This window comes from Paroedura picta, chromosome 1 (assembly GCF_049243985.1).
Source record: "Paroedura picta isolate Pp20150507F chromosome 1, Ppicta_v3.0, whole genome shotgun sequence".
Classification (NCBI taxonomy): Eukaryota; Metazoa; Chordata; class Lepidosauria; order Squamata; family Gekkonidae; genus Paroedura; species Paroedura picta.
The window spans coordinates 169,718,381-169,735,750 of NC_135369.1; the positions used below are offsets into that span (position 1 = coordinate 169,718,381).

At 44.1% G+C, this 17,370-nt stretch overlaps 1 protein-coding gene across 2 annotated transcripts in view; it reads right to left on the minus strand.

Moving 5' to 3' along the window:
* Positions 1–17,370, minus strand: part of LDAH (lipid droplet associated hydrolase) — a 132,052-nt gene that overhangs the window by 71,652 nt on the left and 43,030 nt on the right. For both annotated transcript variants that reach the window (XM_077311649.1, XM_077311639.1), the window contains exon 4: positions 16,649–16,818. In XM_077311649.1, the coding sequence (XP_077167764.1) occupies positions 16,649–16,818 (170 nt within the window). The remainder of the gene's footprint in view (positions 1–16,648; positions 16,819–17,370) is intronic.

Below are 17,370 nucleotides of genomic sequence, written 5' to 3' on the forward strand. Positions count from 1 at the left end.
CATTCTGTAAGGAGAAATACTCAGGGGTCAGTTCTCTCTCACAGCGCTTTATGCACGCGGCCATATGCAAGCGGGCGCATAAGGCACGGACTGTTAATAATGCCACTTCCTGTAGGTATCTGAGGCCATTGGGCATGAGAAGTTGCCCTTGAGACGTTCTTTTGGGCAGGGCTCAGTGGGGCTTGAACTGTGATGTACTTAACCTGAAGAAGAGTGAGAAATGATTGCAATACATTTTCCTAAGGAGGATGAGAATCAGTCATGGTTCTCATTCACAGTGGAAAGACAAAAAAATTAGTTATTTCTAATTTATGCTGGGGGGAACCTTATTAACTGAAAGAGCAGCAGACAAAGGGAACAAAAAGTCTTTAAGACTTACTTCATGCATCAATCGAAAACTACTTAATATAGGAATCAACCTAATATAATCTAATCTGCTTCTGGGGCTAACTCATACACTGCCAAAACCTAATGGTTGACATTCCTCCACAATTGTACCCCACAGTAGCCCAGTAAGACCCAAAGGCTAGAATCATGGTCGCGCTAGCAAATTAAATATTTTTCCAGTTGCTACTTCTGGCCCTCCAAGATCGAGAAAAGCAAACAGGAGCTTTGACAGGAATTTGGCAAAGATGTGGAAGGGAGGGCTGTGGAAGGCCCCTCCAGCAAGTAGCCCACCTGAAGGAAGGACTGGGGCATAGGACCAGCAGTGGAGCCACAGGCAAACCCACAGGGTACAACTGGCTGACAACCATGACATTAGATGCTAGATGCCTCCATCATAGTGAGGGACGATGGCCTGCCATTGGGATTGTGGAAGTGGTAGGTATTGAACAGGGAGATAGTGTACACCAATTGCCCCAGGTGTGCAGGAACTAGGAAGTGTAGCTGAAGGCCAGATCGTGCAGGTACAGGAGACTGCATGGCAGTGGCCATACTGAGGCGCAGACCATGCTGGGGAGTGAGGACGGCAGGCACAGGGAACAAGGAAGATCCTGAATAAAAGGTACTGGCTGATACTCTCTGCATCTCCTTCCTTAGAGTGTCAGTGCTGCCCATGTACCAGTGCAGACCAATGGGGATGGCCAAGATCACACGTATTCTTCAAGATATAAGCTTTTATGTGCCTGTTCACACCCTCAGATATAGGTTTCACTTGGATAAAACTTGCGTTGGTCTTAAAGGTGCCAATGGACTCAAAACTTTGTTCTGTTGCCCACCTGAATCTATCTACCTTCATGGAAGGGTAAGAAGTGTTTGGGCAAGAATAATTCTTGGTTCCCTTCTTCACCAACTTCTTTAATGCATTGATAAAGCATATCAGTCAGAGACGAGGGTTCAACAATGCTACAGATTTAAAGATAAAGGACGGGAGTGCCAGGAGTGAACTGTTACAAAGATGGTGAGAAGAAAACACTCTGGGTATGGTAAGAGGCACACTTTGCTTTAGAAGAAATTCTGGATACTTATAGTTGTGCTTCTCATCTATAAAATGGGGCCAGTGCCCATTAATGATGTCAATACTATGCATCGTTGCTAAAGACAACACTGATTCCCAATTTTAAGAAAAAGAAATCAGCTGGAAGCTGATGAGACAAGCATGTATCAGCCAGGGAAACCACCATGTGCTTTGGGAAAGCTGCTCTTAGGTAAGCGTAAGCTGTCAAATTAATTCAAAAGAAATTCCGTCTAAACATCCGGAAGAAGTTCCTGACAGTTAGAGCGGTTTCTCAGTGGGACAGGCTTCCTCAGGAGGTGGTGAGCTCTCCATCTTTGGAGATTTTAAAGCAGAGGCTGGATAGCCATTTGATGGAGAAGCTGATTCTGTGAAGGCTTAAGGGGGTGGCAGGTTACAGTGGTTGTGTGATAGGGTTGTGAGTGTCCTGCATAGTGCAGGGGGTTGGACTAGATGACCCAGGAGGTCCCTTCCAACTCTATTATTCTATGAATCTATGATTCTATGATTTAGAACAGCTAGTTGGGAAATGTTCTCCGAATGAAGAACAGCTTCCTTTTGTGTCTGATTGAATTTAATCTCAAGTGGAGATTAAGTGGTACAACTGTATCCATGTCACACTTGTCTGCTTTGGTAGACGTTCAGGGGCTATTCTATCTAAATGCATCTTTTCCTTACGTTTGTGATGTGATATATCTGCCCCATTCTCCCTCCTCTTTTTAAAATTGAATTTATTTCTAAAAACCTGTATCCTGCCTCTCAGCCTAATGGATCGCCTGGTGCCGTTTTCAAGACAATCCACCTCACTGAAAACAAATCAATATATAATGGACACTACTTCGCCACCAGCTGTTAAAGATCAACTTCGCATCTAGGCAACACCACGGAAACACCTGAAATCAAACCAAAATACATTCACCCAGATCGGTTGCTTAAAACCAAAACCAATCAGGCACCGAACAAGCAACTGTGATGGAGGAGCCCTGCAATGCACTCTTTTGAGCTGCAGATAAGAGCCCGTTCTTGGTGATCACCCATACCACCTAGACACGTCAGGCCACTAGTCCCATGAATTTTAGCAAAATCCTGCAACTGCCTGTGTTGAATCCATATCATAAAGAAAGATGTCCTCACTATTGCACAAAGCCCATTGGTCTTGTTGGAAATGCTATGAGATTACCAGTTTGTTTTTTTTCCACATGTGGCGATCTGGCAAAATTGCCAGAGCATTTTGGATTAAAATACCTGAGAAATTACAGAGAACTATAAAGTTTCCACTAGACTCTTAATCTATATTGTTGGGCCTGTCAATTTCCCTGACAGCAAACACTGGCAGGGGCATATGGGAATTGTAGTCCATGGACATCTGGAGGACCACAGGTTGACTATCCCTGTTCTAGATGCCTCAAGATGGAAGCAACAAGAGCTGCCTGATCTGGACTTAGGGCTTGAGAAGCTCAAGGAGTTCACTGTAATGGCAAACTTAACTAATCTAGTGAACAGAAGAGCACCACAAGAATTCCAAGAATTCCAAGAGGCTGAGAAAATGTTGATTAACGTTGTCCTATTGATTCTACTATTGATTCTCTATGATTCTCTATGAGAGCCTCTTGTGGCGCAGAGTGGTAAGGCAGCAATATGCTGTCTGAAGCTGTCTGCCCATGAGGCTGGGAGTTCAATCCCAGCAGCCGGCTCAAGGTCGACTCAGCCTTCCATCCTTCCGAGGTCGGTAAAATGAGTACCCAGCTTTCTGGGGGGTAAACGGTAATGACTGGGGAAGGCACTGGCAAACCACCCCGTATTGAGTCTGCCATGAAAACGCTAGAGGGTGTCACCCCAAGGGTCAGACATGACCCAGTGCTTGCACAGGGGATACCTTTACTTTTACCTTTATTGATTCTACTTTTGTCCTAACTTTTTCTTTTTCCTTTTATGTAAAACTGAATAAATTCTATTTTTAAAAACCCCATAGGTCAAAGATGGGATGAATAAACATTTGAGGAGACATTAAGGCTGTGTGGTAGACCACCTGCTTTGCATGGTCCTTGGCACCTCCAGTTACAGGTGCTGGAAAAGACCTTGAAGAGTCACTGCCAATCAAACCAGGCAGTACTGAGCTAGATGAACCAACGATCCAACTTGATACATGCTCATGATTTTCAAGCGTTCCTTTTGGAAGGCCACTTCCAGTATTGCACAAATTCTGTCCCTTCTCTCTATTGGACACTAAATATCTTCTTGGTTTATTTGCATTTTGTGAAGGTTTAATCTGGGGTGAAAAATCAGTCTCTCTCTAGTGCATTGTTCCTTCACAGTTGCTAAGATCCCAAAGGAAGTTATTTATTGGACAGTCCTAAGCAGAGTGACACCCTACTGAATCTACTAAATCCAATGAAGTCAATGAGTTTAGAAGGCTACAACGGCAAGACTTCAGTCTATATGGGCAACCAATTATTTTGAAAGGGTTTTGCTATCGGACACCACATCGACCAAGTCTGTAAGCATCTCCTTTTCACAAGCGCTTTGAAAATACAGACAGAAAAATGACACCATCACTGGGTTCGTTTCCTTAAGAACAAATTAATCAAAAAGGCTTTTTGCCGCAAACTGGTCTTGTAGTACGGCTGTCCCCAATTCCCGGTTCGGGGACCGGGACCGGTCCGTCGATCAGCTGGTACTGGGCCACGGTTCCTCCTCATCCTCCTTCCTGGCTGCTGCCTCGGGGGCTGCCCTGCCACTCTGCCGCCGGCTCGCCCAGTGGGCGTCGGGAAGTTAGGGGCGGGAAAACAAGCAGAGCAGGGGCTCAAGCGGTGGCGGCGACGTCCCTTGGCAAAAGACCACCCCTCCCTGGGCCTCAGTAAAATTGTCAATCGTTGACCGGTCCCCGGTGATAAAAAGGTTGGGGACTACTGTAGCACACTTCAAACCTGCAGTTTTGCCGGCTTCACTTCCCCCCTTTCTACATAAAAATCTCTGCATTCTTCATTAGCTGCCTTGATCTACACGAGTTCCATTTAAATGTTCTCTTGGAGAAAACAGCATAGTGTTATTGATCTTTCATGACTTCGCAGCTCAACAATTTTGCTGAGCTAAGCAGTTGACTTTGTCTCCAGCTCCGTTGGCTAGTGTCTTTTGTTATTAGCTCTTATCCAGTGACCAATCTGGACACTGTATTATTACTTGGCAAGAAGCCCTCTCTCCATCTGCATAGTCACTAATAATGTAATATCTGCATTGCTGACACATAGAGCTCACACGTCCTCAGGTCTACATGCTCCAGAATTCATTTCAGGGGATCGACAAGTTAGAAATCCAAAGGTGACATCAGTGAATTTGTAGGAGTCTGCAAAAATGTAACGGGTAAATCTGCCTTAAATTAATGTGCTAGCCCAGAACAAGGCACAGTTTACATATCTTGAACGACTTAAACACCAGTCTGGTCTAATATAATTTTTGCAGTACTGAGAAGTTTGAATCATCCACCTAAATGCCGTTGTTAACATGTAATACAAATTAGGAGAGGGGAGGGGAGGGGAATCTAATATTACAATATCAATCCCACATGAGATAATGGAAATAATAGACAGTGAAGAATCAGACGTTCCCAGTCATAGAAAGGGGAGCTGAAGATTCATTTTTGTCATTCGTGCCGATGGGACTGAACACAAGTAATTGTAAAAAGCTTTCTTAGTAAATTCGATTTATGACTTTTTCCTCTACCAATCCCTAGGTTTTAATTCTTCATTTCCTCTTCAGTGTAATGTTGAACTTGGACTACTGCAATGGAATAACAGACTTTTATGTTCTATTTTTGTGTGTTTTGCTATTTTAATGCCATGTAACTTCCTAGAAAAAATATTTCAAGGGTATTTTCCCCCCCAGAACTGCTCACTCCGCATAGGTTTGAAAAGAAAACAGATGCATCCTGGAGGGAGGACACTCGAGAGTTTACAGAGCAGGACCCCAGTGCTCTTTCTCTTGGGTACCAAAGTTTTCTAAGACGTCGACGGTCTTCATAACATCGTGCCCCTTCGACCCTTTTGTCATTCATTTTACATTTGCAAACCTTTAAGGTCCCAAACTTCGTATTTCGAAAACACAGATCCATCCAAGAGCATTTTAAAATCGTGCGCCCCACCTTCATCATTCCTAAATACAAAATAAATAGATACATCTCACTTCAGTTCAATAAACGGCCAACCTCGTTCTTCTTCCCGCTTTCCCAGAGGGGTAGAAGACTCGGTGCTGCTGTTGTACGATACAGGCGGCTCCTGCAATCTGACTCAGTAACTAGTCTTTAGGGGCACTGATCCTGTTCATTTATCTCTATCGGGGACGATACTTGGAAACCGTTTTCGTAGCATCTGCAGCATCCCATGTGAGCGTTTGAGCAACTGGTTGCCAATTCCACTCATTTTTTTTTAATTATTAGGAGTCTTGTCCTCTTGAGCTTCTTTCCACATATTCCAAAAGCATTTTTAATGCCTCAAGGATTGATAACGCGGTTAGCTAGAACCCAAAGGAACAAAAGAGACCACGGTTCACTTTGGACTAATTTGCTGGACCATGATCTAATTGTCCCCGATCTCTATTCTGTTAAGCCTGTAAGTCCCCTGATAAGATGCCTATTTTAAGTGGACTTCAACTACAGCCTTCGCTCTCATGCCAGCTGTTTTAATTAGGCCTTTTAGAATATCAAGTCCAAACTTGGCACTATTGAAAGAGAAGGGAATAGAAAGCTTATTTCTTGAGAGTCGCCTGGAGGTGAACAGAGCAGTTGTGGCCGGCCCAGCCCATAACATCTGCCTCGGTCTGCTGAAAGTTATCTTCAGTCACCTACAAATAAAATCCTAGTCTGAGCTGCTTTGGCTACGGAGGTACAGTGCAATCCTAAACAGCTACACCTTCCTGAACTTGCTAAATGGGTTTAGAAAGGTGTGACATTGTGTCATATGTTGCTTTAATGGTGTTGTGGTTAAAAAGATTGCCCCCCCCCCTCCCCAGTGAATGGCTTTGTTTTCATCAGTTTCAAGTGGAATTTACTGGTATGGAATGTTCACAATCATTCCAGATTACAAGTATATCACCTGTCTCCGTCTGAATGTCAGATTTGCAGGGGTGAGAAACAGCAGTACCATCCTCTTTTGTCTTCTGGAGGAGGAAAAGGCTAATTCTCTCCCGCAGTACATAAAATTATCCCCCCCCCCCTGAACAGACATTGTCTGATTGTTATGAAGATGCATGGAAACTGTTTTGTTTTTTTCCCAAAATGTTTTGGGGCTGTCTGCTTTGATCCTACCACTTTTTCTGCTGGGGCAGGTGGAGGACAGTCCCTGCCATGATCCCTGAAATGGCTGTGCCACAGTTTCAGAATCAGAAGACACACAATAGAGATTTGTGTGTCTTCTGATAGAGACACACAATTGGCACACAATAGAGATTTGTGGGATCCATGTGGACAAAAAGCTGACACAGCAGGGGAGGCTGGAGTGAAGAGTAAAGGTATCCCCTGTGCAAGCACCGGGTCATGTCTGACCCTTGGGGTGACGCCCTCTAGCGTTTTCATGGCAGACTCAATACGGGGTGGTTTGCCAGTGCCTGCCCCAGTCATTACCGTTTACCCCCCAGCAAGCTGGGTACTCATTTTACCGACCTCGGAAGGATGGAAGGCTGAGTCAACCTTGAGCCGGCTGCTGGGATCGAACTCCCAACCTCATGGGCAAAGCTTTCAGGCGGCTGCCTTACCACTCTGCGCCACAAGAGGCTCTTAGGAGTGAAGAGTAGAAATCAGGAAGAAGTGACCCTCTTCCTTGCACAAGTAGAAAAGTGGGTCAGATCAAACCCATTTTCTTATTATTGTTACAATGGTGTTTAGGTATAATCTCGTGATGGCCTTTATAATGTGCTCTAGCTGCTGGGAAGATGGTTTAGATAGTTAAGATATAATACTAGCTATATATGAGATATAATATAATACAAGGGGTTAAAAGCTTCTTGTTGTGAACTTATTATTACAATGGTGACATCACTGATGCCATGGGACTGCATATCATCAGAAAAATAAAAACTTCATGCCACTTAGATACTCTTCCCCTTATTTTTTCCATGCTGCTGATAATTTTATCTTGGCATCTCAGCTCACATAAAGATAATGCAAGAATTCTTTTATTGTCTGGTCTTCTGGACTTCCAGCAATTCTGCACTGAAGAATTTTGTTTTCTTTTCAAATGCTTGTATTCAGCGTTGGGTGACTTGTCTTTCCTGTCATTATGCTGAAATAATTTGTAATGTCATAATCAGTTTTTCAGTCCCAGTCGAATGTACATGGCAGTGGCAATCCTGTGTGACCTTGCTCGAAAGGAAGTTCCACTGAGCAAAGTGAGATTTACGCCTGAGTAAAACTTCTGTAAAACTGGGCTGATAAAGACTGTTTCCTTGGCCTTTACACTGAGGTGATCATCCTTGTACTGAAGTAAAGGAACTGTGACTGTATAACCAAAGACAATGTTGAGTCTTTGCTTTTATCCAATTCAGCGGAACAGAGCCATTTTTCCTGTTTCAAAATAACCCATTCTTCTGAAATTTATTTTTGATCAAATCTCTACATTCCACAAGAAACACCAGTGCCAGCAGAGAGAGCAAAACTCAGACAGGCATGTGCTTACTGAACTCAGAGTTAATCTGTTCTACTTAATATTTCTGGTAAGGCCTTGGAGGAGGAGTGTGTCTCAAGGCTTAAGTGCCACTCAGCGCTTAACACCCACTCAGGGTTGCTGTCCCGCTCCTGAGTGCCTCCTCCTCCAACCAGCTTGCCTGTCTGTCCAGTGGCCAGCCAATTGCCTTCTGTCCCCCATCTCTGACCACCCCCTCCTCCTTCTACTTCCCTCCGAGGTTCGGAGGCTGCAGATCCCTGCTGCATGAGAGCTGCCCCTGCCAGTGAGTTCCCTAACAGCTGCCTGCAGCCTTTCTAGGGCCTGGGGGGAGGGGGAGGCCATCCACCAAGTTCTTCCGCTCCACCCCCCTAATCTAGCACCCCTTGTACTCCTGAACACAACGGGCTTCGCCCCCAGTGGCTTAATATTTTACCCCTGTATTGGCTACTCTGAAAGTGCAGAGACACTGTCAGAGAGGCATCTGTGGAGCAAACGTTTTGGCTAATATCTTGTCAAAGCCCTGGTGTAGCCTTCGAGGGAACAAAGTCCAACTAGGCTTACCATTATCATTCATATGAATAAACGGTGTATTCAGAAATCCAGGCTCATAACCAGTGCAGTAAATTTCAAATAGGAAAAAAGGACTCTGTGTGTGCTAAGGGCCATGAAGTCAGTTTTGAGTTAGGGCAACCCTATGAATTATTATAAGAACCAATTCCTCCTGCTGCTCCTCCTTTATGTTCTCCAAAATCTCCTATTGCTACCTGCCATTCTCAGGCCTTGGAACCTGAGGGCCTTGGCTTATTTTATTGAGTCAGTCCATCTGATATTGAGTCTTCCTCTTGTTCTGCTGCCTTCAAATTTTCCTAACGTTATTATCTTTTCCAGTGATTCTTGCCTTCTCTTGATATGACCAAAGTACGATAGCCTCAGTTTAGCTTTTAGTTGTTAGGGAGAGTTCAGGCTTGGTTTAGTTTAGGACACACTTATTTGTCTATTTGAAGGTCTGCAACATCCATAAAACTCTCCTCTAGCGCCATACTTCTTCTTGCTGACAGCTTTCTTCATTGTCCAGTTCAAACCTGTACATACTATGGCATGAATTATTTATTATATCTATATACCGCCCTCCCTGAAGGCTGAGGAAGGTTCACTTAAAACAGAACTATACAGACAACTTAGGTTAACAATAATGAAGTGAAACAACAAGCAACGTGGAACAGTAGAAAAATGTGGGAAACATTAAATTAACTCATACTGATAGCCCAGTGGGTTGGGCAGAATTATGGTGGGTGCCAGAGAAAGGAGGCTCAGGAGGAGGGCCCTTGGGAAATGGTGGTACAGGTTGACCTCAACAAAATACCTGGTGGAGGAGCTCCCGTTTGCAGGCCCTGAAGAAGTGTTCAGGTTCCGCCAGGGCCCTGACCACCTCTGGGAGCTCATTCCACCAGGTGGGGGCCAGAATAGAGAAAGCTCTGGCCCTGGATGAGGTCATATGAGCTTGCCTGGGGCCAGGGATCACCAGGAGGTTGACAGTGCTAGAGTGTAAGGCTCTTTGGGGGGTGTAAGCAGAGAGGCGATCCCTCAAGTACACTGGGCCCAGACCGCGTATGCCCTTAACTTCATCTTGTTCACCAGCGATACATCTTTACACTTAAGGGTATTTTTTAGATCCTTCATGGCTGCTGTTCCCAGCTTCAATCTTCTTCTGACTTCTTGGGTGCGGTCTCCCTTTTGGTTGATGATGGAGCCAATGAATAGAAAATCTTGAGCGATTTCAGTTTCTTCATCGCCTTAAAATTGCGGAATTTCCCAGTCGTCATTACTTTTGTCTTTTTGATGGGTCAGCTGTAATCCTGCTTTGGCATTTTCTGCTTTAATTGTCAGCAGGAGTTGTTTCAAGTCTTCACTGTTTTTTGACAATAAGGTGATGCCATTTGAATATCTCAAATTGCTAATGTTCCTTCCTCCAATTTACACTCTACCTTCATCTAATTCTAATCCAGTTTTCATTATGACACATTCTGCATACAAATTGTATAGGGATATACAATGCATCGTCTGACATCTTTGCCAGTTGGCAACCATTCTATTTCTCCATATTGTGTCCTACTGGTGGCCTCTTTCCAGAGTACAGTTTGCACATCAAAACAATCCAATGCATACCCATTTCCTTTAAAGCCAAACATAGCTTTTAGATGAGCCATATAGTCAAAAGCTTTGTTGTTATCTATGAAACATAAGCTCATTTTCTTCTGAAAATCTCTCATATGCTTCAGTAACCAACATAATTTTGCAATATCATCTCTAGTGCCTCTTCCTTTTCTAAATCCAGCTTGAACGTTTGACATTTCTTGTTCCATATAGGATAAAAGTCTTTGTTGTCAAACTTTGAGCATCACTTTAGTTGCATGAGAAATTAATGCAATGGTCCAATAGTTGCTGCAGTCTTTGACATCTTATTTTTTCAGAATTAGTATGCAAACTGAGTGTTTCCAGTCTGTGGGCCAATGCGAACAATGGGGAAAGCCAGCATGTTTTTCATTTATCCACAAACCCCAAACTTAAACAGCTGAGAGACCTAGCAATCTGATGCTATCCACCATCACACATAGCTTTCAACCAGCTCTCACCCAATAAGCGAAAACAAACAGGAGGGATATATGACATTGCCTTCTGGGGAAGTTTGTCTGGCAAAGACCTAATATTATCTTTTGCATTGTTTCTAATTTTTCAGTCTTACTGCTATTGCATTGTTTGTGGGATATCTCTTGGAATTTTGCATGCATTCTCTTATTCCATGTAATTCACCTTAAATCTCAGAGAGAAAAGCAAGCTAGAAATAAAATAAATACAATAAAATAAACACGACATAATGTGCTTAGTCAAACACGATGGCAGCCGATTCCACTGCTGAACTACTTTGTAAATTCCCCCCCCCCCCCGATATCTAACTGGTACCATTCTGCACATCATTTGAACTAATTACTACGGGTCCTATCCTCCCCAGGCCCTGGATCATCCTCGTCACTCTCCTCTGCACCCTCTCAATTTGTCCACATCTTTTCTGAAGTGAGGCCTCCAGAACTGCACGCAGTATTCCAGATGCAGTCTGACCAATGCAGTATACAATAGGACTATGACATTTTGAGATTTTCATGTGATATTTCTGTTGATGCAGCCCAAGATTGCACTTGCCTTCTTTACTGCCTGCTCATATTTAGCTTACAGTCCACAGGTACCCCAGATCTCATTCACTTAGAAGTATAGCTTACAACTTTCCCCCACTACCAAGATGTTTCCAGGGACCTCTGAAAAGCTCATGCTTGAACTCCCAAGACTGATAGGGAAAAAAAATGTAGCAAGACACAAGGAGGCTGCTGTGAAGAGAATATGATACTTATCCTTCCTTCTGTTGCACTGGAAACTACCTCTACTCATTGCCGCCCCTCAAGTAAGTAACTATTCTATTAACAGACACAGAGAGACCCTGTGCCTTTAAATCTTGGAAGTCTTTTATTTTAATACATTTTAATACATTTTGCCCTGCAGCTAAAATAATTAATAGTGTTAATGAATATTGCTATATCTCTCAGTTCACACTTCACTGAAACTAACAGATGAAATTCACACTTGAATATGACCTGCTACTTAAAAAATAGTATCATAGGAACAGACACAGGCTTGAAATGTAATTCCACACAGGCGCATGGATAAAGTTTTAAAGGGACATTTTTTTTAAAAAATGGAGCCTACGGTTTGGACACTGATAGTTGTAAAAGAAAAAGCTAGAGAAGAAGAAGAAGAAGAAGAAGAAGAAGAAGAAGAAGAAGAAGAAGAAGAAGAAGAAGAAGAAGAAGAAGAAGAAGAAGAAGAAGAAAGAGATGCAACTATATATGCTTGGTTATCAACAGTTGAGTTTTTATGTGCAGAACAATTCTCATGACAAAGAGTATTGAATCATACTATAACATTCCATTAAATGGCGGTTGTCACTTATAAACTTTTATTGAAGAAGAAGAAGAGTTGGTTCTTATATGCCTCTTATATGTTGGTTCTTATAGACTTTTATATAACTAGTTTGATGGAGAAAGTTATTTAACAATCATAATGCAGAAGGAGATTCAGGTGGGTAGCCAGGTTGGTCTGAAGCAATAGAAGGGTTTGAGTTCAGTAGCACCTTTAAGACCAATACAGTTTAATCCTAGGTACGAGTTTTCATGAGCACCATTCATTAAAAATATACAAGAGGCCTCCAAATATTGGACCTTTTAATCATCTAATATCTTCTTTCTGAATGCATGTCTCCTAATATTGTACAATCTAATATAATGAGAAATACCCAGCTTGACATCCCAATGTGGATAAAAAATGGAGCCATTTTGGGAAACGTTGATCTTATGCAACCCAGCCTTAAAATTGCCATCCCTACACTGCAAATATGAGCCTCTTGTGGCGCAGAGTGGTAAGGCAGCGATATGCTGTCTGGAGCTGTCTGCCCATGAGGTTGGGAGTTCGATCCCAGCAGCCGGCTCAAGGTTGACTCAGCCTTCCATCCTTCCGAGGTCGGTAAAATGAGTACCCAGCTTGCTGGGGGGTAAGCGGTAATGACTGGGGAAGGCACTGGCAAACCACCCCGTATTGAGTCTGCCATGAAAACGCTAGAGGGCGTCACCCCAAGGGTCAGACATGACTTGGTGCTTGCACAGGGGATACCTTTACCTTTACCTTTACACTGCAAACAGAGGTGCAATCCTATGCAGACAGAGTGAAGGTTTAAGAGCACAGACACCGCTGAGTGAGTCTATACAGGACTGAACTGTAAATTTCCTAGAAGTGGTGCAAACAAATAAAACTTCCATGCATAAAAGCTGAACAATGATAACAATATAACAAAACCAGACTGTTGGCAATCTGTGGTGTCAAATGTTCTGGCATACCTGATATCAATATGCTGGGTGTAATGTTTGCACAGACTGCTAGGAAATGGTCAACATCTGTAGGATCCACAAGCTTAAGTGTAGAGGTAGCACAACTGGAAAGTACACATTGGAATCACAGAATCATAGAGTTGGAAGGGGCCACACAGGCCATCTAGTCCAACCCCCTGCTCAACGCAGGATCAGCCCAAAGCATCCTAAAGCAGTGGTCCCCAACCTTTTTTTGGCTGGGGACCAGCAGGGCAACTGCCCCGCCCATGCATCGCGCATGTGCACCCCGGCGAAATCGCGCATGCGTGGCACTTTCGTGCATGCTCGCATGCGCGAAAGTCCCGCACATGCGCGATTTGGGCCGCACATGTGCAATGCGCGGCGCGGCCCTGATTCCCTCTCCCCCCCTCCCGCAGTAAGAAGCTTCCCGGGCCGCAAGCTTGCGGCCTGGGAAGTTTTTTACTGTGGGGGGGGCGGGGAGAGGGAACCGCAGCCCGGTACCGGGCCGCGGACCGCAGGTTGGGGACCACTGTCCTAAAGCATCCAAGAAAAGTGTGTATCCAACCTTTGCTTGAAGACTGCCAGTGAATCAATTCACACAGGTCCTTACACGGTTGTGATGTCTAACATGCTATGGATGTCAAGTGCATTGGAGGGGTAGTGTGGCTAGGTCCCCCCCCCCAGCTACTGATGGGAATGGTGGGGTAGGTTGCCTGATCCAGGCAGGGAAACTCTTGGAGATTAATGGATGGAGCCTGGGGTGGACATGGACCTCAGTGAGGTACAGAGCACATCCTCCAAAACATCCACTTTCTCCAGGACAAATGTTATCTGTAGTCTGCAGATGAGCTGTGTTTATGGGATACTCCTAGGTCCTACCTGGAGGCAGGCACCCCTACTGGGGGGCTTGACTAATTGCCATATGAGTACCTCTCAAGGGCCAGGAATCACTGCCTGACTGAATATATCTGCCAAAGTGTCAGCCAAACAGGCTGGCAATCCCTGGTCCTTGAGTGGTATGTTTGACCTCAATCAGGGCCAGGATTTTTATCGGTTCTGGCTCCCACCTGGTAGAATGAACTCCCAGCAGAGCTGTGAGCCATTCAAGAGTGAGCTCAATTTCAAGGGGCCTGCGAGGCAGAGCTCTTCAGCCAGGCATTTGGTTGGGGCCAATAACTAGCAACATCTGTTTCAGTCCCCTCCTGTGACAAATCTCCCCTGAGAAGGAGGAATATTTATGTCAATTGCTAGATATTGTTTTGGCGATGGAATTTTAAAGAGATACTGTAACTGTTTTTTCTGTTTTTGTTTTAATTAATGTGATAACTGTGTTAATGTCTTAAATTTATGTAACGTGTTGGCGGCATATAAATCTAAACAACAGATAGATAGATAGATAGATAGATAGATAGATAGATAGATAGATAGATAGATAGATAGATAGATAGATAGATAGATAGATAGATAGATAGATAGATAGATAGATAGATAGATAGATAGATGGATAGATGGATAGATGGATAGATGGATAGATGGATAGATGGATAGAGGGACAGACCAGAACGAATGGGATGAAATTAATTCAAAAGAAATTCCATCTAAACATCCAGAAGAAGTTCCTGACAGTTAGAGCAGTTTCTCGGTGGAACAGGCTTCCTTGGGAGGTGGTGGGTTCTCCATCTTTGGAAATTTTTAAACAGAGGCTAGATAGCCATCTGACAGAGAGGCTAATTCTGTGAAGGCAAAGGGGTGGCAGGTTACAGTAGATGAGCGATTGGGATGTGAGTGTCCTGCATAGTGCAGGGGGTTGAACTAGATGACCCATGAGGTCCCTTCCAATTCTATTATTCTATGATTCTATGATTCTAGATGGATGGACGGATGGACAGATTAAGTCTAGAATGGCACAGTGGTTAAGATTAGCCCCTGGGAGATCCAGGCTGAAATTCTCACTCTGACATGCAAGTTTCATGTATGACCTTGGACCAATCAATTTCTCTCAGCCTAACATACCTCACAGGGACTACTTGAGTCCTCAGTGGGGAGATGAGTAGTATATAAATATCTTTGGGTAGTACAGAGCAGGGTACAATGCACCCAGCTTTTCTTCTTCTAAATATTAACTTTTAATAAATCTTGAATAGGCTACACTACATTGCCCATCACATGCACACCTACACACCAGTCGGTCATCTGCCGTTGGCTAGAGAGGGCACAAGGAAAGGAGAGAGGCAGATGGTATTGCTATTTTTCCCTGCAACCAATTATTGTTTCCTTTTATACAGGCAACCCAGCATTCATTCTGGATTTCCGCAATGTTTTAAAATTCCCCCAAAATAAACCTTAATAAAAAAAGTGCACAGAGAACATAAAAACTGAGAGAGCTACTAAAACAATAAACACAGCACATTAAATTTCAGCTCTGAACAAGGGAACGTAGCAATGAAAACCTCTTAAGAAAACAGCGAATTTAAGACTAAAGGAGATCCTGTAATAAAATAATATAGTGAAAGTACAAGCACACAGACAAATGGATTCAGCTACTAAACTACACATATGTGCTTGAACCCTACGGGGAATAAAATATTCCAGTAAAAATAAAAGAAGAGATGGAAACACAAGTTTCTTATTATCACACTTCATATGTCATAAAACATAACGGTTAACTTATTTTTGGCCAGGCGACAGAAGTTGCACAACAATCTGGCTTACGCAAATATTTTCTATTGTCGAACGCATCTCAAATGTGGCATGTCATATGTTAACGTCAAACACGCAGTGCTTTTTGCAAAGTGTCCTAAGCATACCGACGGGGTCAACAAAAAAATGTATTCTGCCAGCGGCATCCGCAGGTGAAAGAAAATGACTCAACGTAACGGAAACCAGGTAATGCTACTTGAGTCAAAGAGGATGAATGAAGAAACAAGCATGTTCTCTAGAATGTTCCATTTGCTTACTTTGCAGCTGAAAACGAACAGTCTGGGGAGAACTGTGCTTTCAAAGCAGGAGAAGGCTATAAAACAGCGGTTGTCCACCGCTCTAATTCCGCGACACCAACTGCAGTAGCAGTGGGGCAGGAGCATGCGTGCCACCGCTTCTGATCTGGCAAGCTGGATTTGATTCCCTGCTCTGCCACATGCAGCCAGCTGGCCGACCTTGGGCCAGTCACAGCACCAATAGTTCTGCTCTGGCCAAGCAGTCCTGTTAGAGCTCTCTCAGCCTCACCTACCTCATAGGGTACCTGTTGTGGGGAGAGGAAGGGAAGGCGAGTATAAACCACTTTGAGACTCCTTCGGTCAGTGAAAAGCAGGGTATAAAAAACAACTCTTTGTCTTCTTGAATAGGAGATAAGAAGCTGCTAGAAGGTTTTGTGACAGAGAGAGAAAGAGAGTGGGGGGGGGGGGGAGAGAAAGAGCATGTTCCTTTGCAGTGTTTCTCAGCCACCAACTGCTTGCTGGCAAAAGCACGTTCCAGGGAGAGACAAGTTTTTTCTGCTGCAGCACAGTCAGGCAAGGGGGTGAATGAGCATGAACAAACTTGGCACCCCCAAAAAATGGGGGTTGGGGGAGAAAATAATTGACCGACAAATTTAGTTGTCTCTGACATACCTCCAGTTCTGGCGCTTGCTTCATCATTTCCAGAGCAATGTAACAACCAATGGAGTGGCCGATCAGCACGAGCTTCATGTCTCGGGGTACGTTCTTTCGGAGGAAGTTCAGTTTGTGTTCAGTTTGTCCAGAAAGCCCAAAGACGTCATCCAGCTCTTTAACATCCGTGTCTAAAATAACCCCAAAACTTATGTTACTGTCCTTTGCAGTGAAGAAGTATCATTTCATTCACTCTATTTATTTATGGGTTGCCAGTTGCAGGCTGGGTCAAGTTCAAGGCTTTTGGTATTAAGGCCATCCACGGTAGAGGTCACACCCTGCCTATCTGCTTATGCCCCTCCCCAGGGTTTTATGCTCAGTGGGTATGAATCTGTTGGAGGCCCACAGCCTGAGGGAAGTTCACCTGGCCTTGACCAGGGCCTTTTTGGTCCTGGCACCTACCTGGTGGAATGAGCTTCCAGGAGTGCTATAGGCCCTGTCAGAGCTTTCACGGTTCTGCAGGACTGCAAAATGGAGCTCTTCATCCAGGATTTTGGTTGAGGCCAGGGAAAGGAAGGTCAGGGGCCCCTCACTCAGGTCATCAAGCTTCTCCTTGGAAGATCTCCCCCAAGGCTGGTCTTCAGGCTATCTGTAGAGCCGGGGAGGATGAAGGGAGGGAATTTTTGCCACCGAGGGGGTTGTAATCAGAGATTTTAATGTTGGTTTTATGGGATTTTATATCT